This window comes from Astatotilapia calliptera, chromosome 15 (genome assembly GCF_964374335.1).
Source record: "Astatotilapia calliptera chromosome 15, fAstCal68.1, whole genome shotgun sequence".
NCBI lineage: Eukaryota > Metazoa > Chordata > Actinopteri > Cichliformes > Cichlidae > Astatotilapia > Astatotilapia calliptera.
Window position 1 is genome coordinate 30631243 of NC_137436.1, and position 27444 is coordinate 30658686.

Genomic DNA, 27444 nt, shown 5'->3' on the forward strand with positions numbered 1-27444 from the left:
AATATGCTGCTGAGAATATAGCCCAGAAGAAGCGCATAGTATAGCTTTCATTTTGGAAAGAGACATTTCTCTGTAATAAACTCTCTTTTCCAAAGATGAGTGATTCCTCAATCAGATTTTTTTTTTATTATTACTTTGTTTCAGCAACATTAAATTTAAAAACTGTACTTTTGAGTTAAAATATATATTTATAATTTTAATAAATGACAAATTAAAAAGGCATGAACATTTTTTTGGATCGAAAAAATATCGAACCGTGACACCAAAGTATCGAACCGAACCGTGAATTTTGTGTATCGTTGCACCCCTAATATATATTGTTTAGTATTAAGCTTTGCTTGTTCCATATTCAGCTTTTCAGCAAAACTTGTTTAAGTCCATAAGAAAAGTTTAATTCTTATATCTGGAGGAAGATTTTTTTTCAATAAATATTAATGTTAGCCTGCGACAGTTTTAAATTTTGGCCCACTGTGCATTTGAGTTTGACACCCCTGAGTTAGATTCTGGCTCTTATGTGAAAACTTTACTAATACATTTATTTTGTTATATTTAGTAAATAATGCATGCTAGATGATGGTTACTGTTGCTGTTACTCTTACATTGGCTTCCCTGGGGCATCAGAGGGGTCACTGCAGAAAGGCTCCAGGAAGGTGGCCTCTGACATCTCCAGGTCCAGAAGAGTGCTGAGGATCTCCTCTCGGCTGGGAGGGGACATGAGGGGCTTGAGAATGTGGGCTCCTCCGGCCGCTGTCCCTCGCTGCAGCTGGCTTGCCCTCACCTGTGATAGCGAGCTGATGGAGCGTGGAGAGCTGCTGGGGGTGGTGGATGTTAGTCCGTCAATGCCATCCGGCAGCTCACCTGTTGGTGAGCCCTCGTGGTCGACGAATGAAGCGGAGCTTAAAGGCAGTGAGTCGAAAACTGAAAAGAGCAGCTCTTTCCTCTCACAGTGAAAGTCTTGAAAGGGGCTGAGCGTGTGGGCTTTACCTAAAGAGAAGTCCCACTCTCTGCTCTTGAGGGACGTGAGGCTTGATGTAGGCTCGCGGTTCGTATGCCCATCTAAAAGGTCAGGGCTGTCCGGCCTTGCTCTGTTGCAGTCAGAGCCCCTTTGAAGATCCTCCCCAGAACAAAGCAGCCTGTCAAGTTTCTTTTCGGAGTCCGGCGCCTGAGCAGATACAGAATCCTGGCTGATGTCACTCAGGAATTTGACCGGTAAATTTTTATCAGTCACGACAAACTGACTGCCACTGTACGGACTGGAGAACTCTGTTTGATCGATAGCATTTATATCAAATGTGTAGTTGTGCGGGAGCTCTGGTGACAAGCTGTCCTCTATGAAATTGCATCTGTCCAGTCCCGGGTCTGACAGGAAGAGGGGACATTCATCTGACATGCTTCCCTCCTGCTTTACTGACAGTTTTGGCTGAGTACTGCTTGTCTTGCCTTTCCTGTTTCTCGGCCCCTTTTCTTTTGCTGTGGTAGATTTTGGGGCCCTGGGTTTCCGAGAAGTGAGGGTGGGGGCTTTTCTGGATTTAGTGGGTTTAGTGGTGGGAATTAGAAGTGCTGCCGCCTGGGCTATGGCTGTAGAGTGGCTTGCTGTACCAACCACTTGTATGGGAAGGGGCTGTCCCTTCTGCCTCGTCTGAAGAAGCTTCTTGAGGACAGCCAAGCCAGATGGGGTCTCAGAGAGAGGGGGGATCTCCCCGTTCTTGGGGCCTGAGTGTGGGAGACCTTCTTTTAGCTGGGCATCTTTATTGTGTTCCTGTACTGGAGGCAGAAAGTCTGTGCAATAATCCTGTGAATCCTCTGCCTTTACCACGGTGGTCTGACAAGCTTGCTGCTTCGTCTGAGCAGGTGCCGAAATGCTTTGGTTGACCTCCATGATGGAAGTCTCACAGTCTTCAACCTTTGGCTTGATAAACTTGGTTACTGAGTTCCTTTCTGGTGTAGATGGAGTCTGGGACGTGCTCTGGCTGTCTTTGCCCACCTGCTGTTGAAATGGAGGAACCTCTTGTGAAGAGTTCTCAGAAGGAGGCAACTCATCCTCTGGGAAAAGGAGTTGGGAGCTCTCTTTACTTAAGTCATGGCTTTTGGGTTCCTCTGTTTTCTTTTTACGAGACCTTCTAGGTCTTGTAGTGCTTGTAGAACTGTTGACAGCCCCTCCAGCTTTGATCCTCTGCCTCGAAATAGCAGGATTACCTTGTTTTGCCTTCTCAGTTTTAGGCTTTTCTGCAGACTTACTTGTTTTCCTTTTAGCATCTGACAGTCTCTTGGGTTTGGCAGTTTGACACTTACTGCATGCTCCTTTGGCTGTAGACGATCTATGTGGCTTTTGGAAAGCAGAACTAAGACATGGGTCAATGTGTGGATTTATCAGCTCTTTTGAACTCCTGGTATTCATGAGGGGGTCACTTGGGGACCAACAGCGTGGAGGCGTTGAGTCTCTCGGGCTTTGGGATCTATCTGAGAGGTAGCCCAACTCTACCATGACATCTGAATAGTCAACATCATAGTCATGTGCCAACTCACAGTAACATGGTCTAGGGGGTGGCAGAGATGGCAGGACTGGGGCTTTTTTGCGGCCTTTTGGCCTCTGAACCCTTTCACCCTGTCTGATCAGAGGTTTGGAGGAGTTGTTGATAGTCTTTTTATTTGTGGAGTTAACCTTTGCCTTTCTTTTGGGATGTTTTTTGGCTTTTGGTTCAGTCACGGGAAACTTAACAGCAGTGGATTCTGGTACCTTGGGCCAGAAATCCTTGAGAGGAGCCAGTTTTTTATAGTGCTCTAGCTTGTCTGGCGTCAACACCACCAACTGCTCAGCTGCATTCACTTTGGACATCTTCACCAGCATGTTTTTCTCTCCCTTGAACCTGTTAATAATAATGTACTTTATAATAATAGGAGGTTCCTTCTTGCGTCTTCTCTGATACTTTACTTCTTGCCCACCTGAGACATCATTGTCCTTAAGTCGTTCTTTGACAGAAGCTAGGTTTTTAGAACGAGTAGCACTTGAGTGTTCCCCATCCTCTGAATCATATTTCATCTTCCGTTTGGTCCTCAGGGTGTATTTACTACCTGGCAGTGCTGACGGTTTAGTACAGGTGACTTTGGCAGACAAATCTTGCAGTGGGCTTACCACATCCTCAGTAGAGTCTTTAGTTTCCTCAGAAAAATAGGAATTGGTAGCAGAGCTGGAGACAAGGGGCTCTGGCTGTGGTTCTGCTTGTTCACCTATGGACCGCTCCTCACTTTCAGACTCATTTTTCACAATCGTTTCCTCTTTGATCAACTCGGCCTCTTGTAAATCCTGATGATCCTCAGAAATCAGCATTTCAGTGTCCGTAGTCACAGGACTAGCAGGTGTTACTGAGGTGATGCCGGTGCTAATCTGGCCATCAGAGGTAGAGCTTTGGACCATCTTTAATTTGTTCCTAGGTCCTGTCATACCTAGCCTTTTTTTGTTCATCTTTAGCTTAGACCTGCGAGGTTGGGCCTGTTCTACTTTACTGCAGGTGTCAGCCATTTTCTTGTTCCCAGGTTTCTTTCTGCTGAGGCAGTTGGAGAGAATGACACTGGGGAAAAACTTGTAGTGTGCCTCCTGCTGGGCAACAATAGTCCTCTCAGTCTTATTTTCCTGATAGTCCTCGTACCTGATTTTCAGCTCACCGACATCTCCTTCCTCGCCGTCTTTACCAATTTCGTCCTCATGAGGATCAAGAAACTCGTCCTCCTTCAAGGTCGATGGGGCTGATGTGATGCTCCTCAGAAGGGGGCTTTTATTGTCTTTCGTGTTCAGTTCCAGGTCAGTCTTAGCTGAGCAGTTTCTCAGCTCAGAATAACAGAGAGAAAAGCCCCTGTGGTTCTGAAGAATGGACAGACGGTTTGTTTCTACATTCTTTATACTGCTGTACTTCTTCCTGTCCTTGGCGACCTTTCCATTACCAAATGGGAAACTTTCAATATCCGTCTTATCCAAAGCTATCGAAGCTTTCTTATCGTAGGTGTACAAAGGTCGTAGTTCTTCTTTGTCCATGCAGATGGGAGACACCTCAGGGTGATTGGCTAATATGCAGGGAATAGGGTGCTTGACTGGCTGGATGTAGGGGATTTCTTTATTCACCTTGAACCCTGTCAAACATTCACTACTGCTGTCCTGACTGCTTTTTAACTGAAAGTGCTTGTCAAGCGGCTGCTCCGTGTCCAACACGTGAACTGGTATGTGCTCGGGATGCTTGCACTCCAAAAGGATCTTAGCTGTAGATGGTGGCTCAAGGTGGACCGTCTCCCCTGGGATGGGATTTCTTTTGCCCAACATCTTTTCAGTGGCCGTAAGCGAAGACTGCGTCATTGAGCCACTATCTGTTAAGGAGGAATCTATGGATACAGCATGTGAGAAGAAGAGGCATATCAGTTAGTATCCACAGCTGCAAGAAATTAACCTGAAATTCATCTGATCAGACAGCGCAATCACCCATGAATCTTAGCCCAAAACCCCAGGGTGAGATCGATCACTATTTTGATATATTTAAATTAGTGCTGTCAGCGTTAATCTCGTTAAAAGGACGTTAACGCCATAACCGCATTAACACGGCAATTCTCCGTTAACGAGTTAACGTGGATCACCCCAAACGTTTCACTAATGCGGCATCAACGCATTAGCACCATGCAGCCCTGCACACGTGTTAACCTGCTAACCGAGATTTGCCGCGTTAATGGCGTTAACGTCATTTTAATGCTATTAACGCTGACAGCACTAATTTAAATTTTAAAAAGTCAAACTACTACAATATTTCTATGCCATTATAACATGTTGAATGCCAAAATTCATAATTTAAGCTCAATAAGAAAGTGACCATCGCTCTACATAAGACACAGGGCAACTAGAACATCACTAACATGTGCATCAGCAGGAAGCTTGTCCCTCATTCTCTGCTCTGGCTCTTCTGATAATGTAGTTGTTCTGCTTTTGGCCCAGTTGAGCTACTGATAAAGTCATCTAATGCAGGTGGGGTGATAAATAACAGCTCAAATATGGTCATGCTATGGACTGATAATACTTCTATGTGAATATATGCAGACAGATCTTATATCTATAATGAGTTATTAAATATATAAAAACAATTCATAATAAGTATAAAGCATATGATATTCTTCTCGACGGTATACATTTCTCCTGTTTGTTATTTATTCCTGCACAGCTGACGTGAAGTACCCATATTTTGTTGTCCATGTACAATGAGTCTATTACCAGTCTATGAAGTTGTAGTCATCTTTCCAAACACACATGCGCGCTCTAAAAACGGAACAGTTAATTAACCCCAGAGAGTCAGTTTTTACCCCCGAGTCTGGCATCAAATTGTAGCCTGTCAGGTCATAGAGCCAAAACTAAAAATCATACTAACTTTGTCTTCTGTAGCAGCTATCAGATCCCGTCTCCTGACATACTTGACAGAGCGTGAATCAGTGGGGGGTGTCAGATGGGCATCAAAGCAAGCTGACACTTCATGCTTTATCAGTACATCTCATCATAGGACAACTCACCGCTGCTCTCGTCTGCGGCGCCATCGAGCTGCGGGATGGACAGGTTAGCGAACATAGAGTTGTTTCCACTCCACTCCATGTCTTCGTCAGAGGACTCCTGCTGGGCATCACTGAAGCAGTTTTCTGTCTCCTTCATGCAGGGTCTGTGCACACACACACCAACGACAGGAACCGTATTATTAAAGAAAAATGCCCAGGCAGAGCTCACTGGGGATGACTCACAGATCGTGTACAGCGATCGCTCACCTATTTATTTAAGATACAACCAGAAACAAAAAAGGTGTAGCTTACACTTGTACTTATTACTAAAAAATGAAAACATTTTGATGCACAACATACTCTAAAACTGATGGTTATACTTTTGCCTTCAACCATGCAGAGATAAACATGCCTCTGAGAGGAAGCACTCTCAGTAGGGTCGCTGTCCCAACGCTGTGACATTATAACACTGAGTTCTGCCTCTTCCTTGTCCAGTTCTGGGCCTGCTTCCTCTTCATCACTGTTGCAGTTGTAGTTCGTGACACCGGGGAGTGAGCGGGACTGGGAATTCTGCCTAGCGGGTGTCCTGCAGAAACCATCGTCCTCCAGGCCTGCCAGCAAGTCAATGATGGCTTGGTCCCGGCTGCTGTCTGCATGGAGGACAAAATAAAGCACACAGACAATATCAGACAGCTGTACGCAATAACTTTCTCTCCAGATCAGCCAGTTAATCAAAGCTAGAAATGTCGTCTGCTTACAAACTTTTATTCACAAGTTTTTGGCCACCAACTTAGAAGAATTTAAAATGTAGAAGAGAACAAGAAGAAACTAAAGATGCTTTTTACTAAAGAAAACAACACTTGGACAGCTGTTAAGCATTGAGGTCAATATTTTCTCCTTTCAGGGTGTAGTGGCAGCCAAGTGGACAAGAACCAGATGTATATGGAGGAAAGAATCCACTAAATATCAGAAAATATGGATGGAAAGGGGAAAAAAGTGGCTTTTACAACAGGACAACAATCCAAAACAGCCATAAAAATCCATTTCAGAAGCTTCTGGAGTCAAAGTCACATGACCCGACCACTGAATCGGCATCTTTGAAATGCTGTTTGCGGAAGACGGCCTTAAAATTATCACCTAAAAATCACAGTTTAATCATGGGAAGCAAAATCGAGCATAGAAAATTAAAAACGTGCACGAATGAAAGAGGCTGTGTTACCTAACAGGGTCGAGTGGTTGGATGTCTGGGAGAGTGGGAGGAAAGACTGACTGTTCTCCAGGAGAGTCAGGATGGCCTCCTCATCAACGACAGCCTCCTCTGGGACTTTCCCACTGCTCCTCACATAGTCTGTGGGCAGCAGCAGAGAAGATGGAAACTACCGTTAGCCATACTTCGATGTCACACTTTGCTAACAACAGTTTCACCGAGATACCATATTAAAGCAGCACAGTTCAGCATTAGCTCGGTGACTACCATCTTTGGCAGTTTCTAGAGTACCAGTGAAACGTTTGGACACACAAGCACAGAGATTTCCTGCACATTAGCCCAATGTCAGTCTCACATCGTCACTCCTTCAACTCCCGGACTTGGGAAGGAGCGACAGGGTGATGAAACAAGTACTTCTCCTGCCAAACACACAGGCAGAATGAGAGAAGAAACAAATGCATGTCACAAGGGAAACCTAGTCCAACTAGGGCTTAAATTCTATGAAGGAAAAGGAAGTGTAGGATGCTAGTACGTAAAATCCAGAACTTCTTCATCTCCTATAGTGAATCAGACTACTTACAAGATGACTTTAAAAGGGGATTTCTCTTCTGTTTTGTTCTCAGATTTAATAAGCTTATAATAATAATAATAATAATAATAATAATAATAATAATGGATTGCATTTATATAGCGCTTTTCGGGGCCCTCAAAGCGCTTTACAATTATAACAACCTTCATTTCTGATATTGGCTTTAAAGCCAGACAAAACAAATGTAAGAAAGAAATGTCGCTGTACATTGTTTTATGTGCACAAAAACTTATTCAACTTCCTAAAAAGTCAGTTTATTCAATTATATAACCCTTGATAACTACCCAAGAAAGAATAGAATAGAATTCAACTTTATTGTCATTGCACATGCACAGGTACAGGGCAACGAAATGCAGTTTGCATCCATCCAGAAGTGCTTTAGTGATATAGATATATTACAATATATATTAGCAATAATATAGATATGTGAGTGTATTACAGAAATGGGTCTATTATGGTATGTTATAATGTACACGGTATGAAGTATGTTGTGAATATTCTGTAACTATAAGTATGTACAGGCTGTAGTGAGTATAAGCTATGTTCTCACTACAGCCTGTACAAAGAAATGACTTCCATTATCAAAGATACAACAGTATCTGGTTTAACCCACTTCATGCCACCAAATTACTGATGAGCCACCAAATAAAAAGTGTAAAACACCAAATCAGAACATAGCTTTGGTCTTTATTGGTTTCATAGCAGGTCAAACTATCCCATCGTGATAACTCTATATCGTTAGCTTCATAGCATAAGTGCCTAAGTCATTTGACTAAGTCAATGACTTAGGCACTTATGCTATGAAGCTAACGATATGATATAACTCAAAGCAAAATCTGCTGTTGCCGGTCTGTGAAACATCTACTGCAACTGTCCTCACCTGGCTGTGAACCCCTGTGCACCTCCACAGCGTTAGCAGGGGTACACGGCAGCCCGTCTGGGGTCAGGGGGTCAAAATGAAGTGTTAGTTCACCGGGGAAATCTTCTTGGTTCTCCCCATCACAAGCACACAGATCTTGTGTCCTGAGGAGATAAACAGACATCAAGTTTTACTTTTTACCAAAACATTTAACAGTGTTGACTGCATGGCTGTTAGCTGAATTAGAAAGCTGAGCACCTTGTGCAGCAGCCATGTTTTATTAGCATCTCTTTACAGCGGGTCTTAATCAGAGAAAGTGCTCGGTTTAGTGGGTGAAAGCTGTGTGTGGGACTGCACAAGTGTGCAGAGTGTCTCTTGTCTGGCAACTGTGTGAGGAAGTATATGGGTGTGTACAGCTAAGTGGTGTGTGTGTCTGTGTGTTGGCAGAGGGAATATGAATGGAAAACGGGCAGGCAGCCAACTGGGCTTTGTATCCCTCCGGATCGCCCTCAGCCACAAGCTGCCTATCACGCCCCCTTAATCGTGCTGCCCCTGCTGCATCGCCTGGCAACTCACCACTTAGTGACTCTGAAATATTGAAACAAAGACGAGGCGGGCGGCCGCCACTCGCACGTGGAACAGATTTCACAGGAGTGGTTTTGAGGAAGAAAAAAAACGAATTCCATTTTAGGCACTGCTCTGGAGGAGGTCTTTCAGATCTGGTGAAGATGGTAGACTAGAGTCTGAAGCCTGGCCACGAGTCTGACCATGTAAAAAGCCCTCAGGATACTAAACTGTTGCTCCTGTGACTGCACGGACGACTTCTGTAGCACAAGTTCAAGCTTCTTTAAACCTTCTGATGCAATATGTAGAAAAGCACGGGACTGACAGGTGAAGCTGGAGAACACCATGACTGAGCCCAGTCACGGCTCAGGGAAGAACACAAACACTCGTGTGGGAAGATGGCCAGACAGAGACAAATAAACAGCAAACACATCAGACAGAATAGTAGACTATGAATCACAGCCTTGTGGACACCCTCTAACTCACTTTAAATGATGAATGAGCAGCAGCGGCAGGCAGGAGGCTGATAAATGATGAATGGTTTTCAGACAACATGGCTGTAAAATGAAATCTACTCCAGACTCAGAGTTTAGGTTGAGATTGAGGGAGGTTTCATGACAGAGACTTCGTTCTGCTGGTGCTGTATGATGAAGAGCCTCCCGAGAGTCAGCGTGCACGTGCTACTGTCTGGTTGTTCTTAATTAGTCTGCCAGCTAACGACTTTAGAGGGAGCCAGGGAGGGAGCCTGGCAAGCGTCAGGAGATTTCTGCAATGATGAACACATTTTGCCACCAAGCCACGCCCTCTCAGAGTTTGAATGATGAGAAAGAGAAAGGAACGATAACTAGAAAGTCTTGTTAGCAGATATGTGCCTTTGTAAGTATATACTGAAATACAGACTCTGAGCCATTTGATGAGCCGTTGACAAGATTTAACTTAAGACTACTTGTTACATTAAAACTACCAGACCACACAGCTTAATCTCTGATTCAGATGTTCTTCATCTTACAAGTGTATAAAATCAAGCACCACATCTGTGATTGTTCTAAAGACTGAATTCAGGTGCGATACTGTAATAGTTTTTGAAACATCTTCTCTCGTCATTACTCCATGACCAGCTGGAAGTGGTATTATAGCAAAGTGGAACCACAGCAACTCCAGTTGCAGACCATATAAGTAAAGAATGGGGATGCCAAGCCCTGAAGCAATAAGGACTACAAATCGCCATCGCTCTGAAACTTAATAACGGCAGAGTTCCAAACCTCTTCCATCAACATTAGCACAAACACTGCACTGGGAGCTCCAGTGTGGGTTTCCATGGCAAAGCAGCTCCTCTAGGTGTAATATGTAGATGCACATATGAATTGCACCTTTGACTGTAATTTTCTATCTGCTGCCTCAAGACAAAAGTGTGCAGTTACACTAATTGTTAAGATAATACCATGCTGAGTGATGAAGAGCCACAACTGGCCACAGATACACCGATGAGGCATCACAAGTAAGAGCTGTGTTGTGAAGTTCAAATGACACAGAGGCTCTGAGGCTGACACTGCGATTAATACACGGGAGTCAGAAAAATAAAAAAAATGTAGAACTACATCTGCTGATGCTAATTTGAACAAACAGATTTGCTTCAGATGGCTTTGTTTAACACTTTATCTAACTGACAGTTAATGTCCCCACATCTTTATGCATTAACCCCAGGCCGTGTGGGGTAATCAAGTCTGAGCACTGTCCAAAGGTTCTCTTCCTGTCACGTGGCACACAGCAGAAAATGCTCCAAATTCTTCAGTGGGTTTAGATAACAAATGGTAAATGGCCTGTATTTGTATAGCGCTTTACTAGTCCCTAAGGACCCCAAAGCGCTTTACACAACCAGTCATCCACCCATTCACACACTGGTGATGGCAAGCTACATCGTAGCCACAGCCACCCTGGGGCGCACTGACAGAGGCGAGGCTGCCGGACACTGGCGCCACCGGGCCCTCTGACCACCACCAGTAGGCAACAGGTGAAGTGTCTTGCCCAAGGACACAACGACCAAGACTGTCCAAGCTGGGGCTCGAACCGGCAGCCTTCCGATTACAAGGCGAACTCCCAACTCTTGAGCCACGATCGCCCCAGATAACAATATGGCACCAGCATAGACAGGAGGCTAGAAATAAGACATCCAATTGACTTGGAGTAAATTCCCCATACCAATACCTGACTGTTAGGATGGCCTATAGGAGCTGGGTTCAAAGAGGAGGATTGAGGCAGAGATGAAGTGCAGACAAACCTGTTGGTGTTTATTCACCAACATTAAAATTCCAAAAAAAAGAGTGTAGGCCAGGGGTGGGACATGGTTCCTGTAACAGCCTCTGATGTTAACTAGCAGCCTTTTATAGACTGCGGCTAATTGGTCCTCAAGTCATACAATGATCTGGGGTTCCATCCATCCATTCTCTTCCACTTATCATTTTTCAGGGTTGCAGGTGGACTGGAGTCTATCCCAGCTGTCTTAGGCCGAGAGGCAAGGTATACCCTGGACAGGTCACCAGTATGTCGCAGGACTAACACACAGACACAGACAACAGTTACTCTCACAGTCACGCCTATGGGTAATTTAGAGTTACCAGTTAACCTAACTGCGCTAACTGCATGTCTTTGGACTGTGTGAGGAAGCCTGAGTACCTGGAAAGAACCCATCCAAACACGGGGAAAACATGCAAACACCACACCGAAAGACCCCGGCCAGGTGGTGGAATTGAACTCAGGAGCTTCTTGCTGTGAGGCAACAGTGCTAACTGTCTTACGTAATAACCTTTATTGATATCAAATCAATATTGTAGACATAATTAACATAATTGCAATTAGTAAATAAAATATTTCCCACTTGGCCTAACGACTACAATCTACAATAAACTAATATAGCTATGGGTAGCACCAGGAACCTTTAAAACGGCACTCGAGATGCCTGAGGACTCTTGTGGCTGGCACACCATCAAAAGAAAACAAAGGTAAGACAATCTCATCCAAAATGTAAGTGTTAAAGTACTGGTTTCCACCAGCTTAACCAAACATTCTATACTAATTGAAATCTCTTTTCCTAGGCAGACATTAAACGGTACCAGCTGGAAGACTGCCCACAAGGAAAACCAATAAAAACAAACTTTTGTATGAGTGCCCTTTCCTGTAATATAAATATTAAAATTACTCATGTTTATACAGTTAAGTAATGAAGATGACCTTCATTACACTGACCTATTCTCACATGACCTTGTATGAAGAGCGTGGCAGAACAGGGTAAAGGTTAATCGAGTGGGAGGACATTTCCAACCAAAATGAGGTTTAAAGAGCTATATATAGAATCGGATATAAAAGCCCTCCCATGGAGGAGAAGGCTGGAATCCAAAATCAGGGAAGCCCAGAAGGTCACTTGCCTACCAGAGAGTGTCATGAGAGACTGGTTCTGGATGAATAAGAGGTACAAAAATGTGTCCATAACTGAGGCTGTAGAAACTGCCAAAACAAAGGTTCACAGCTGAAGAATTGGACAAAATCCCTGAATTAAAAGAAAACCATGAGTAAAGGGAAATAAGATGTTTCCAAAAAGCAGCAATATTAGCAGTACATAGTAGAGTAAAGGAGAGCCAACAGACAGGAAGTGATAGGCTGCGTGAGAGTATTAACAGAAAGGGTGACTGAGACAGCCAGGTATTGGGAAAGAAGCCAGGCAACTCTGTGTGTGTGCGCTCCATCACTTAAGACGAGGCCGACTCTACACCGAAGGTCTGCGCTGCTCCCCCCTCCCTTTTGTTCCTGTCTGATATCAGGGGTTGGTGAATGGAAGCCATCTGGATGTGATGCAGCAACACACACACACAGTCGAGTCAACTGTACTTTATTTATAACAGGAAATACTTTCTAGCTGTACATCTGGCGATTGTTTCACCATCCCCCTCCCTTTTTTTCTCCACTACATCTGTTGCAATTTCACTTTCCCCATTTTATCCAATCTCTGATTTTACTGCTTCGCTCTCTGCCCTGAGAAGAAAAACACTGAGGCAGAAAGAAAATGAGGACACACAACAACTTCATTACAGCTCAATACAAAGAACTAAAAAACAAGAACAACTTGTTATTGATGTGGGCTGCCAGACTATGGGAGACTTTGCTCTCTAAGGCTGGGAGCATTTTGTCCCCATTTTCAAACACTGTTACTCTCTTGCATAAACTCCAACTCTGTGACAGTTACTCCAAATTTCATGACGGATATGGGACATTGACTTTCAGTTATTAAATTTTTAATAATGACAATAAGACAAACAAACAACAAACCATAACCTAACATGAAAAGAATAAAGTCAAAATAAGCACTCTCACACTAGGAAAATGAGATAAACAAATAAAAGAAAGGCAAACAAAATAGTTGTGCAAGAGAAAATCATGTTGGAACACTGTGCATGCCCACACTGACTTCAAAGGCCCTTTAGAACTGTCATGCCACAACAAAATTAGGACATCTGTGTTGAATCTGGCAAAGAGCGAGTAATGCATCATACAGATCAGATGTGATCTCGGCCATTTCACCATAGACCTCAAACTTGCAGACAGTGAATACCAATTTCTGTTCCAAACTTTAAATGCAGGTTTTGTGTAAAGGGGGTCATAACACAAGTGATGCAAATTACCAAGAGTCCCGTTTCCAAGCCTGAAGGCAGTGCATCACGTGAGAAGGGACACAATGCCTTTTTTCCTCTAGCACCTAATCGTTTCGCCACAACTCTGTTTCGGTTGTTTTTCATTATAATTCAATACCATCTCAACATGGGTGGGCAAGGTGGCCTCAAAGTCCAGTGATGTCATTTGCTTTTGACACAAATAACACAACAATAGTCTAACTCCCTCTTGGACTGTCATCAGGCACAAAAAAGTCTGCACCTCATTGTTAGAACATGGTGTTGGTTTTGTGTGTCGCCTTTTCCAGGATTCAAAAATGGTTGACTTGATTCTCGTGAAAGAGTTGCTTTCATAATTTATCCAGTGATATCACATTTGTGGCTCGGCTGAGCTCACTTGGAACCCCGGCCAAACTGGTACTAAAAAAATAAAATAAAAATGTACATCTACCTATTGGAAAACAGAAAAACCAAGTTGAGCCTAGTAGGTGTTAGTGGAGAAAGGCACATATTGGATATTAACAGGGTTGTGCATCATGAAAACACCACTGCTTGTTTCTACAGTAGTAACAGACCGTTGACCTCTGACATCAACAAGGCAACCAGAGAACTGCCACTCATTGGACAGTTTCTTGTTTTCAGATCATTCTCTGTAAACCCTAGAGAGTTTCTGAAATACTTAGACCAGCCTGGCTGCCAAGAGCAACCACATCACTTAAAAGCCCATCTTCCTTGTTCTGATGCCCAGTTTGAATTTCAGCAGTTCAGCTATGCCTGCATGCAACAAGGCGCTTTATATTGTACGGTAAAAATGCTACAATAATACAGAGAAACCCCATTAATCAGACAACCCTCTAGGCGCAAGTCCTTTGTGATAGTGGGAAGAAGAAAAAACTCCCTTTTAGCAGGAAGAAACCTCTGGCAGAACCAGGCTCAGGGAGGGGCAGCCATGTGCCATGCCCGGTTGTGAGTGAGGGGAGTGAGAGGAGTGAGACGTGACAAAAGGCTGCCATGTGATTGGCCATATGAGCTGTACAGGTGTACCTAACACCGGTACAAAATATACACAAAGTGCTACAGCACTTCTAAGCGAAGTGGAAGCGTTAATAAACGGTTAATATGTGATGTGATTATGAATTTTCTTCGTGAACAATCTTAAGGATCAAGATTCGTGCAGTCTTTCAGATATCATGTACCCTGGCACTACCAAGATAAATCAAAGGAAGGAGAATCAACTTACACATCAAACTCGTTCTCCTTGAGGATCTCCTCGACTCTCTTCATGAAGATTTTCTCACTCTCTGATGAGGTGACAAACCCACGATCTGGAACACATCAGACAAGCAATTTCAACACTGCACTTTCTGGCGCTTAGAAACATTCTTCAGACATAGAATTCTTCGCTACAATTAAAACATTGTGGTCAGTAATAGCTGTTAAGCATGCTGCTGTTTGGCTGGGTAATTTTACTGTCAGTCTGTAATAAACTGTGACCTTAATTCTGCATACCATAGTCTTTTGTCTTTGCACATTGTAAATTGTTTTGTAGGAGCTATAATTCATGGACATTATCTCAGTTCTTCTCTCTTCACTTTTCAAGCTTGGGAACCCCGTGTGCTTATGTGCTTGGGTGTAGGCCTGAGAAACTTTTTGTCACAGTGCAGCCATGCTCTGATTATTTGGCAGCCTATTTCCATAACAGCTGTGTGTGTGTGTGTGTGTGTGTGTGTGTGTGTGTGTGTGTGTGTGTGTGTGTGTGTGTTTTGGGGAGAATCAGACTTTGGCAAGATTCAAAGGGTTTGCAGTTTAAAGACAGTGCTTTCCCACCGATCATATGGACAGCTCTTTGAATTATAACTCTGACTTGTGGAGGTAATGGAAAATTCTAACAAAACTAAGACAGATGCCACAGTTGGACAAAGAGAAGCATAACATGATAGAAGAACACAGTGAGCCACAGTCTACACTGCCTCCAGACATTCTCAAAACTCTTTCACAGTAACCAGAAACACTGGCGCCACTGAAATGAGACTCCCCGCACATTAGAACCGAAGAATTTTGCATCCAAATCAACGTTTCAAAACATCTCCTCTCCTCTGAATTGAGAAATTCAAAAGTTAATTTACACTTTGTCATGTTGGTCAAACCATTCCTGAGCAGTATGAACAAAGCACATTATCCTGCTGAAACCTCTGCATCAATTAGATTAGCGTCGGTGAAATGATGTAGGTGGCCTGTAACTATGTTTAGTAAGTATTACGCTGCAGAGCATCATACTGGCCTTCTTTAAAAGCGAATCATGCAGGCCAGCTCTTCTTTCCAGATAAATGAGACGTGCGCCCGGCCTTTGGCATAACGTCGAAGAAAATGTGATTCACCAGACCAGGCTGCATTCTCCTGCTGCTTCGTGGGTCACTCCTGACGCTCGCTTTGCAGCTGCTGAGGGCAGTAGCCAGCATGGGTACTGTGTCACATGGCCAAAGTCTGTGGCTATGCAGCTCCATAAACATTAAGCTGTGATACGCTGTGTTCTTACACTGTTCCAGCATAGGCACCGTTTACGCTTTCAGCACTAGCAATTCTGGGGGATGGAAGAATCGCCAAAAAAGGGCAATTCCTCAAGAAGTAGATCAGATGCTGGGTGCAGCATGGGTGATTTTCTTTTTAAAACTAATCCAACTGAATACTGATAAGGTGTGGCTGTTGTTATTGACAAGTGTGCCAACAGAAGTCTGTCTAGCCAAAAGCTCTCTGCCAATTCCATTTGCTGGACCTCTACATCACATTTGTTCTTTCGATGCCTGATAATGGAATCACCTGACAAACAACACAGCCTGCTTTGTTTCATGAAAATATGTTTTACTTTGCACTAATGAGCAGATTTGTGTCCCTGTGCATTGCACGCGTTCAGTTTATGAGCCTCGCTTGATAACCAAGCCTGCTAGCTCCAAAAACAGTCACTTCTGGCTCCAAACAACCAATGGGAATGACCCAAATGGTGAAACTGAAGAGTTAAGAAATGAATGGGTGACAGCATAGTGACTATGACCATCTTTTATATACAGTTAACCATACTCATACATTTTCCATTATTCCCAGATCGCAGAGAAATTAAACAGAAAACCATAGACTGACTTAGACAAAGCTAAGATTTTCCATGGTGAATGCCTGTACCTTGTGACTCGGGGGTTTCAATCTGGGAGGGCTGGTTCTTCTCTCTCCTCCTCTGCTTCTCATCCTCCCAGATGGCCTGCAGGCCAGGATTCCTGCCAATTTGATCTGGAAAAAAATGGAGAATTAAGCACAAAAATACTCAAACTCTGTACCCTCAAACACGGTGTTTATATAAAGCTGTGCTTAACAACATCAACTCATAAAGTTATTTTTAACTGCAAGAACTACTGCATAGTTTTTTGCACATGTTTCCACAGCAGGACTTCTGCTCTGTCTGTATAGCAGTCATTACACAGTCATGCAGCTCCAACACCGCAATTAAAGAAATAATGTGGAAAGAAGATGAGGTGCAGAGTCATTATTTCATCCAAAACCTGCAGCCTTAAAATAGGAAGCAGGAAGAACAAAAGCAGTGGGCATCTTTACACACACATATCACAATAACAGCTTTATCAACACACAGATAACTTGCACCTGACAATACACATCCTACACATCCCACAGACCAGTTATTATATACCAATATTATGTTAATAGGGTGAAGCAGTGATTCTCTGGATAATTTTTCCAGAGAATGGTTAACCTCACCTCCAAGCCCCACTCTCTCTTTAACCCTTACATCTAAACTTATCAGTTCTCATTCAGTCACATTGTTAGGACTTTCCACAGAACTTTCTGAAATCTTCTAGTCCTAATCTGCCTAATCTTTGCTGTTTTTAAGACACAAGCAAAGCTTAGAAGGAATCTTCTAGCTCCCAGGAAAATAAAGTTCCTGAGAAAAAGCCCTGGCTTTACAAACTGTAATAGTTCATAAGTGCAGAACACACGCACTTGTTGTCTATCACGGCCTCTCTTTTCACTTTAAGACAGATTCTTTGTGTGGTTTAAGCTTGTTAGGTCCCATCTGATTTCAATGATAAAACTCAAAGCATCTTTACAGCCCAGATGGAAGGACTGCTTTTAAGACAACACAACGTTCAGCAAAACTGGCACCGCTCAGATTGTAAGTGCAAGAATGACCTCTCTTTCTTTCTTTCACACGCTAAAACAACAGATCCAGATGTGTGCGATTAAAACAAATCTTTCAGGAACAAAAGCTGCATCTGCTCTGGCACTACATTACTTTGCCAGATGACAGCATCTGTCTTTATTGTCCCTGGTTCGTTTTAACCCTCTATCCCATCCTCTGTGATTGGACGGATTAGGTCAGATCCACGATGTTTGTATTTGGGGCTGATAACAGATTCGATGTGTGGCAGCCGTCAGAGCAGTCCATCACTCTTCTGTGCTTTAACTTGAATTTCACATTCCCCCACCCGTTGCTTTCTTAAGTTTGTGGCTGCAATACTGAGTGAACTTACTTTCGATTTCGAGGCGGTTGAGAACATCCACAGCAACAGCATCAACCTCCAGCTCACAGGTGCTCTGCCTCTCCACCTCATCCAGGACTAAAGAGCTACAGTCAGTGAACATAAAAAAAAAAAAAAGGGGGGGGGGGGGGGGGGGGGGGGGAGGAGAATAAATGAATAAAAACAAGCTACCATTTTGGTTTTCAATTATCTTTACGGAGAACTAATATCCACTGCAGCTCGGACATAAGCCAAAAACAGTGCATTCAGATTCTGCTTAGACTAAGATGTGGCGAGACTCGCCTGGGTATGGCGTTCTCCTCCCAGCGGACGAATGTGCCTCCTATGGTGCTGTCGTTGAGCTTGGACGTACAGGGAGCCTTCCAGGGGCTGATGCTCCTGAACGCCGATCCTTCTGGGTCTGCCTTTGCTTCATCTGTTAACCATATACAGAGATATACATAAGAGGCACATGAGAGGATCACAGTAACGGTATTTGGATAACCACAGGGTTTTCATTTCATGCAGATTGATTAACTGCTCAGTGCTGCCATTTCTTAGCAATTAAACTGCGATCCACACTGTTAGAGAATCTGAGGTATAATGAATCATGATTATCCTCCTTTCTTTAATGCAGCAAAGGTAAGCACAATAAAACATTGTTTTGTTACATGGAGAGTTCTTTTGGTACCTGTGACACTTTTTAATCTCAGTATTTAGGAGGCCAGAGTGTTCAAGTTGTTGAATGGACTTCAAAACACATTAAGGGTTTCATTTATCTTGAATTGGCCCATTTTACCAGCTCAGTCTATTATTATTCTGCTGCTTGATCCCAGATTAGGAACTTCCTTTCAAGTTGGACATTGAGGGGAGCAGAAAATGTAAACTGGTGTACCCATTATTGGAGCATTTTGGTTTCTTTGTTGTAAGGGGAACACTGGAGCCCTTTTCCATTGATTGCATCAGTGTAGAGGTGGATCAAACACGGGAACTGTGCTTTTGTTGGAGGACAGTCAGGCGTGAGGACTTCTATAAAAGAACTTTATTAAAAGAACAAGTGTGGAATTTCCTGTCTGGAGTCCTTAATGGCCTCACAAGTGAAGGTGGTCCTGCTGGGCGGGATGCTCTCTGGGAGTGTGGAGAGAGGTCTGATTGGGCACGACGACCAGAAGGCTGAGTTTAGGCCTAAACTCAGATCAAACAGAGTTGGCAATCAGGGGTTTTAGTGCCTACGAGGGGCGAGAGGAGTTGGGTAAGATTCACCAAAGATCTGAAGAGAAACCCCCAGCGTGACACTACCACTGTGAGGTCCAAGACACTGCTGAGCTTCAAGCCCACACACTACCACCTCTCTCCAGGGGTTACGTGAAGCAGATCAATACAGAGATATCAAGAGTTCAGCTCACTGTAGCACAAATCATAGATACATGTAGGTCCACAAGCTTTGGAGAATGACACATTTTTTTGGTTCTTCAGACTTTATTTGTTTATATACCGCTTTGTATTTGATGACTAGATATTATTCAGCTCCTGCTCTCTTCCACAGTGTCTCTTCTGTCCCGTCTCCCTCCTCTCACCCCGAACCTGTTGCAGCAGATGACCGCTGTTTTGCAAGCCTGGTCACACCACAGGTTTCTTTTTGTTAAAAGGGAATTTTTCCTTCCCTTGCTGCCAACACAAATAGAGGGCTATAAAAATTAAGCTAATGAAATTTCTAAAGCTTGCAGTTCTTCTAATGACCACTAGAGACTGAGTCAATCCCCATAGACACCCATGTAAAGTTATCAAACTTTACAGCATTAAAAGCTTTTGAGAAGCCAGTATAATATTTTATAATCTGGGTGAAAGCTGTAGCTAGCAGCCCTCTGTGCTTCATTTTTAATATGTGAAATTCTATTTCATTAGTCTGTTAGTTAGCAATAATTAGCACGTATGTGTGTCTCTGTGATGCACCTGTACATTTTATGGATGTAAGCTTGATAAGATAACTAGCAGTAGCTGAAGACGTAGGTCACCACCTTGTCATCCAAATAGTCACTTCTGGCTCCCAAAATATATAAATAAAAAGATTTATGTTAAAAAAACCAAAATCATGGTGGCAGTGAAAATGCTCACCCCGAGTCGTCCGATGCAGACTGCAGAACCCAACAGGAAACTGGTTCTTATGTTATCTAAATTAAACAGCCACATCAGTCAGCTGTGTACTTCTCTGCTAAGCGGATAATGGCAAAAGTAAACTACAAACTTGATGGTAGCCGGTGAAGAAAAAGGAGGAAATACTGTTTTTCACATTGGTCAAACGCCACTTCATGTGTAAGAAGACACAAAGAAAGACAGAAGCAATGAACATCATTCAAACCTGTTGTAATTCTACAGGGTAAATGGTTTATTTTTATAGAGCTGCTTGCAGTGTGGCTAATATTAGATAAAGACAGCATGAAAAGTGTCTCCCATGTTTTGCTTGTTCACAGACTGTCACATCCAACTTCTGCTATGTATTCACCTTATAAATCAAACAGGAGCCAAAACCTAGAGCAGCTGCAGCAGGTGTCTAATCTGTTACTCTGTAGATGTGACACGGCTCCACAGGCTACAGGGAGCTCAGACAAATAAAATGAAGAGTCTGAGACTGCGGGCTACTGATCCCCAGTATCTGCTTGCCATTCCTGTCCTCATACTTTTCCACTTGTTACTTTCATATGGAGGTATGCGTCCTCTGTATTTCACCTTTGGCCATTAACGAAAGGAACAAGACAGAAAGAAAGACAAAGAGGTCAGAAAAAGAAAGTTCAGAGAGAAAGAGAGAGAAAAGAGCAAAGACCACAAGACAAAACGTGAAGGGAAACGTGAGGACAACATTAGGGATGAAAACAGAGAAAAAGACAACAGAGGCATCCTGAGGCTGAGGGGAGATCAAGACTAATTCAATATGACATAAGGCATGGCAACCCTTCCCTGGCCTGCTCTCATCCCTGCCGAGCAATGAGGGAACAATCAAGTAATGAGTTAAAAAAAAAAAAAAAAAAGGCACTGCCAACTGATAAAAAAAAAAAAAAGAGCAGCCTGTCCTGCATCCTAAAGTACACGAGGGTAAGTGTCAGATTAAATCTATGGGTTTTTCCAAGTATGAGGAAAATGTTTATCGGTCAGTACTACAATCAGATGCTAAAATTAGATTTTGATGACAAGGCACGAAGAAAAAACTGACAGAAAACTCAAACAAAAAAAGAGAAGAAGACAAGATCGGAAATCTGTGCTCTCCCTGTCCAAATCCCTTACCTTTTTTCTGGCTGCTTCGAAACTTGACAGCTGCCAGGTTAACCAGGTTCATGCCGTACAGGTTGTAGTCTATGAAAAGCTGCAGCAGGTAGGGGATGTGGCCCTCATGAGGCTGGTAACTCTTGTTCATCACGGCTCCGCTTTGCAGCAGCTCGCACACTCTGCAGCAAACACAGATTGCTCCATTTAAAATAAAAAGATACATGTGCCACTTGGTGTTTAAAGAAAAAACATTCAACCGCTTACACACAACTGAACAAATGCTCCCCCAGCTCGAGAGAAAGCGTTTTTGGTGGAGACCAGACACAACTGCGGTCTGCCTTGAAATCAAGGATTGCTACAAGTTGTATCTGATAAAGTTTTCTCAGCAAAGCTTAATCATTTTGTTCCTTTTTGCTCTGAGGGCATGCTCTGAGGATGAGAGAGAGATCACAGAGATGTCATACCACATTTTTATCAAGCTGCACAGCAGAGGCCAAAATGTCAAGGACTGGCTCATATCTACATTACCCCACTGTGAAATTAGGAATGTTTAACTACACAAGCTTCAGAAAATCAAGCACATTGATGTTTGAGACAGGCTCCAAGTACATGTAAAGTGGGGCTAGTAAATTCAGTTTCACTTAGGCCCAGAATTTTAGTTTATTGGCATGCTTTAATTTAACACTTTAGTCCACATACAGCCCCAAGAAAAGTTTAAATGTTTAGAAGTTTTACCATTCAGTCATACGAAGACAGAGAATTACTGATTTGTCTATACAAAGGCTTCCATACAGGCCCCTCTTACATAGTCTGAATATGACAACTACTGGAAATACTGGGTAGTTAATCTAATCAAACTTTACTTAATCAGTGAGTGAAACTCTTGAGATTTACAATCTCTTTTCCAAGAGTGTCCGGGGCTAACATCGGCAGCATTAACCTTGCATGTTTTCCAAAGGCAGGAGAAACAACAGTTCTTAGAGAAAATGGGGGAACATGCAGACTCCACATACAGGGAGTGCAGAATTATTAGGCAAATGAGTATTTTGTCCACATCATCCTCTTCATGCATGTTGTCTTACTCCAAGCTGTATAGGCTAGAAAGCCTACTACCAATTAAGCATATTAGGTGATGTGCATCTCTGTAATGAGAAGGGGTGTGGTCTAATGACATCAACACCCTATATCAGGTGTGCATAATTATTAGGCAACGTTCTTTCCTTTGGCAAAATGGGTCAAAAGAAGGACTTAACAGGCTCAGAAAAATCAAAAATAGTGAGATATCTTGCAGAGGGATGCCGCAGTCTCAAAATTGCAAAGCTTCTGAAGCGTGATCATCGAACAATCAAGCGTTTCATTCAAAATAGTCAACAGGGTCGCAAGAAACGTGTGGAAAAACCAAGGCGCAAAATAACTGCCCATGAACTGAGAAAAGTCAAGCGTGCAGCTGCCAAGATGGCACTTGCCACCAGTTTGGCCATATTTCAGAGCTGCAACATCACTGGAGTGCCCAAAAGCACAAGGTGTGCAATACTCAGAGACATGGCCAAGGTAAGAAAGGCTGAAAGACGACCACCACTGAACAAGACACACAAGCTGAAACGTCAAGACTGGGCCAACAAATATCTCAAGACTGATTTTTCTAAGGTTTTATGGACTGATGAAATGAGAGTGAGTCTTGATGGGCCAGATGGATGGGCCCGTGGCTGGATTGGTAAAGGGCAGAGAGCTCCAGTCCGACTCAGACGCCAGCAAGGTGGAGGTGGAGTACTGGTTTGGGCTGGTATCATCAAAGATGAGCTTGTGGGGCCTTTTCGGGTTGAGGATGGAGTCAAGCTCAACTCCCAGTCCTACTGCCTACTGTCTGGAAGACACCTTCTTCAAGCAGTGGTACAGGAAGAAGTCTGCATCCTTCAAGAAAAACATGATTTTCATGCAGGACAATGCTCCATCACACGCGTCCAAGTACTCCACAGCGTGGCTGGCAAGAAAGGGTATAAAAGAAGAAAAACTAATGACATGGCCTCCTTGTTCACCTGATCTGAACCCCATTGAGAACCTGTGGTCCATCATCAAATGTGAGATTTACAAGGAGGGAAAACAGTACACCTCTCTGAACAGTGTCTGGGAGGCTGTGGTTGCTGCTGCACGCAATGTTGATGGTGAACAGATCAAAACACTGACAGAATCCATGGATGGCAGGCTTTTGAGTGTCCTTGCAAAGAAAGGTGGCTATATTGGTCGCTGATTTGTTTTTGTTTTGTTTTTGAATGTCAGAAATGTATATTTGTGAATGTGGAGATGTTATATTGTTTCACTGGTAAAAATAAATAATTGAAATGGGTATATATTTGTTTTTTGTTAAGTTGCCTAATAATTATGCACAGTAATAGTCACCTGCACACACAGATATCCCCTTAAAATAGCTAAAAGTAAAAACAAACTAAAAACTACTTCCAAAAACATTCAGCTTTGATATTAATGAGTTTTTTGGGTTCATTGAGAACATGGTTGTTGTTCAATAATAAAATTATTCCTCAAAAATACAACTTGCCTAATAATTCTGCACTCCCTGTACAAAGACCCCAAGTGGGTTTGAACCCAGGATGAAACGCTAAGCCAGTGGTTCCCAAACTTTTTTCGCTAGGCCCCTCTTTGTTTTACAAGAAAAATGCTCGCCCCCCCCCCCCGCGCGTGAGCGCACACGCACGCACAAACACATCCTCCAACCACACACGCCCATATTTTGCTCCATTGCGGTTTATTTCACACCTCAAACATTTAGTAAACAATTAAGCAAATACAAGTAAACTGCAATAAATTACAGGTAGTAAGAAAATAAACTACTAACTCTTTTACGCTACGTCCGCACCTACACGGGTATTTTTGAAAACGCAGCTGTTTCTATGCGTTTGGACCTTTCGTCCACACGTAAACGGCGTTTCGAATCACCAAAAACTGAGATTTTTTAAAACTCCTTTTTTTGCCTTTACAGTGGGGCAAAAAAGTATTTAGTCAGCCACCGATTGTGCAAGTTCCCCCACTTAAAATGATGACAGAGGTCAGTAATGTGCACCAGAGGTACACTTCAACTGTGAGAGACAGAATGTGAAAAAAAAAATCCATGAATTCACATGGTAGGATTTGTAAAGAATTTATTCGTAAATCAGGGTGGAAAATAAGTATTTGGTCACCTCAAACAAGGAAAATCTCTGGCTCTCACAGACCTGTAACGTCTTCTGTAAGAAGCTTTTCTGTCCCCCACTCGTTACCTGTATGAATGGCACCTGTTTGAACTCATCATCTGTATAAAAGACACCTGTCCACAGCCTCAAACAGTCAGACTCCAAACGCCGCCATGGCCAAGACCAAAGAGCTTTCGAAGGACACCAGGAAAAGTATTGTAGACCTGCACCAGACTGGGAAGAGTGAATCTACAATAGGCAAGCAGCTTGGTGTGAAAAAAATCAACTGTGGGAGCAATCATCAGAAAATGGAAGACATACAAGACCACTGATAATCTCCCTCGATCTGGGGCTCCACGCAAGATCTCATCCCGTGGGGTCAAAATGATCATGAGAACGGTGAGCAAAGATCCCAGAACCACACGGGGGGACCTGGTGAATGACCTGCAGAGAGCTGGGACCAAAGTAACAAAGGTCACCATCAGTAACACACTACAACGGCAGGGAATCAAATCCCGCAGTGCCAGACGTGTTCCGCTGCTGAAGCCAGTGCATGTCCAGGCCCGTCTGAAGTTTGCCAGAGAGCACATGGATGATACAGCAGAGGATTGGGAGAATGTCATGTGGTCAGATGAAACCAAAGTAGAACTTTTTGGTATAAACTCAACTCGTCGTGTTTGGAGGAAGAAGAATACTGAGTTGCATCCCAAGAACACCATACCTACTGTGAAGCATGGGGGTGGAAACATCATGCTATGGGGCTGTTTTTCTGCCAAGGGGACAGGACGACTGATCCGTGTTAAGGACAGAATGAATGGGGCCATGTATCGTGAGATTTTGAGCCAAAACCTCCTTCCATCAGTGAGAACTTTGAAGATGAAACGAGGCTGGGTCTTCCAACATGACAATGATCCAAAACACACCGCCCGGGCAACAAAGGAGTGGCTCCGTAAGAAGCATTTGAAAGTCCTGGAGTGGCCTAGCCAGTCTCCAGACCTCAACCCCATAGAAAATCTGTGGCGGGAGTTGAAAGTCCGTGTTGCTCGGCGACAGCCCCAAAACATCACTGCTCTCGAGAAGATCTGCATGGAGGAATGGGCCAAAATACCAGCTACTGTGTGTGCAAACCTGGTAAAGACCTATAGTAAACGTTTGACCTCTGTTATTGCCAACAAAGGTTATGTTACAAAGTATTGAGTTGTATTTTTGTTATTGACCAAATACTTATTTTCCACCCTGATTTACGAATAAATTCTTTACAAATCCTACCATGTGGATTCATGGATTTTTTTTTCACATTCTGTCTCTCACAGTTGAAGTGTACCTCTGGTGCAAATTACTGACCTCTGTCATCATTTTAAGTGGGGGAACTTGCACAATCGGTGGCTGACTAAATACTTTTTTGCCCCACTGTACGTGTGGACGAGGAATACAGAGTTCGTCACGCAACGTTAAAGGTATGTGCCTTTTTTCACGTCACGCTGTGCGCCACGTTATTGTTTACATGACATGAATTGCAGAATGGCAGATAGAGACAAAATACTGTTAATCTGACTATCTTCAGGTTTTACACGCTTACACATGCAGTTACTGTCCCTCCATTTAGAAAGGCAGAGGCGTCATGGTGTAATTTGTTTTTTTTTCCTGTGTAATAATATTCAACATTGCTATCAATACATTTTTCAAAAAATGTCTCTCTGTGCAAAATGGGTTTAAAAACAAAAACATAAACAGCTGTGGGATCCTGTTTGTCCGCGATTTGAACCGGGGGAACAAATCATGGCAGGATCAGCCTGATATTATTTGTATCCCACTGTAACTTTACTGTATAAAGAGCTAACATCTCCAAAATGTCAGGAGTAGTTAGTCATTACAACAAGTGTTTGTGAACTAAAAATCAAGAATGTGGGACACTGTTTGTCCCTGATTTGGAGAGCCCAGTGCGTGCTCTCGACGAAGGGAAAACCAATTCTGCAGGGGAGACCTACCTTGGCACTTGTGCAGGTGAAGCCAAAGGGCAGATATGCTTCACCATATTTTCTAGTCTTTTGCTTAGAATGAAGTTGGTTTGGAAACATATTCAGCAATGCTTCATCTCCTGCTTTGCGTTTGTGGAGGCGCCCCGTGCTAGCAGCGTCCAAGCGTTGTTTTTTGTCATGGTTTTTTTCCCCCCTTTCATACCGCGCCGGCCCCACACTTTGGGAAGGTCTGGTATAGCCTAAATATATATATTCACATCCAAACATACATGTAATTACAAATAAAATTTGCAGTTTCACCTTAAAAAAAAATTTATTTTGACACCAAACCAAACCTTAAACATACTTACACACATACAAGGCCAGTCTACTTTTCCACCTTCCTTCCTTCACCCCACCCCTCCCCTCCCAGCGATACATCATTCGTTCCTCCAGCCTGTCCCTCTCTCTCTAACAGAGTTACTCGCTCTCTGCCAAGCCTCAAATCAGTAGCTCCACTCACACTTTCAACACCAACACTGATCACTCTGGCAAATAATTCACAGTCTTCCCGTGTGCTTTCATGCATGGACACACACTCAGCCAATCAATGAGTACAGCTGAATACGCAGCGATCGATTTCAGTTTAGTAAGCTGGCAGACTCGTGCGCACAGTGTGGCATTCAAACAACAGGAGGCTGGGATGATCTCTGCTCACATTAAACTGCTTCGATCCTTACCTCTTGACCATCTGAGGATTGTATAAATAGATCTTCATAAAGAGCTTCTCCTTGGCGTGATAACCATAGTAAGGCCTGAAAGAAAAGAAGAAAAAAAAAAAAGGCATTCAATATGTAAACCTGCATCACATACACATGTTAAAGTAATGTATACATACACATATAGACAGGTCACAGAAAGTAAAGGTTCTCTGGTGCACAGTGGTGCTTGTCCATGCAGAGCTCTAAAAGCTAAAACCACAATCTTAAAGTGGACTCTGAACCTGACGAGAGTCTGAGTAACTGAATTAGCAATAATGTGACATGAAAACTTAGAATACGTATATCTGAAACTGAGTGTTTAGAGAAGTCTTAAGTCACAATTGTTGGCTCACACACCC

At 43.2% G+C, this 27444-nt stretch overlaps 1 protein-coding gene across 1 annotated transcript in view; it reads right to left on the reverse strand.

Annotated features, from left to right (window-relative positions):
- Nucleotides 1-27444, reverse strand: part of rev3l (REV3 like, DNA directed polymerase zeta catalytic subunit) — an 89498-nt gene that overhangs the window by 16849 nt on the left and 45205 nt on the right. Inside the window, exons 3-13 of the mRNA XM_026194837.2 lie at nt 27065-27139; nt 21200-21360; nt 18224-18356; nt 17933-18027; nt 16572-16676; nt 14638-14722; nt 8194-8336; nt 6737-6865; nt 5930-6167; nt 5539-5681; nt 600-4371 (exon numbers count right to left, since the gene is read on the reverse strand). Coding sequence (XP_026050622.2) covers nt 600-4371; nt 5539-5681; nt 5930-6167; nt 6737-6865; nt 8194-8336; nt 14638-14722; nt 16572-16676; nt 17933-18027; nt 18224-18356; nt 21200-21360; nt 27065-27139 — 5079 coding nt within the window. The remainder of the gene's footprint in view (nt 1-599; nt 4372-5538; nt 5682-5929; nt 6168-6736; nt 6866-8193; nt 8337-14637; nt 14723-16571; nt 16677-17932; nt 18028-18223; nt 18357-21199; nt 21361-27064; nt 27140-27444) is intronic.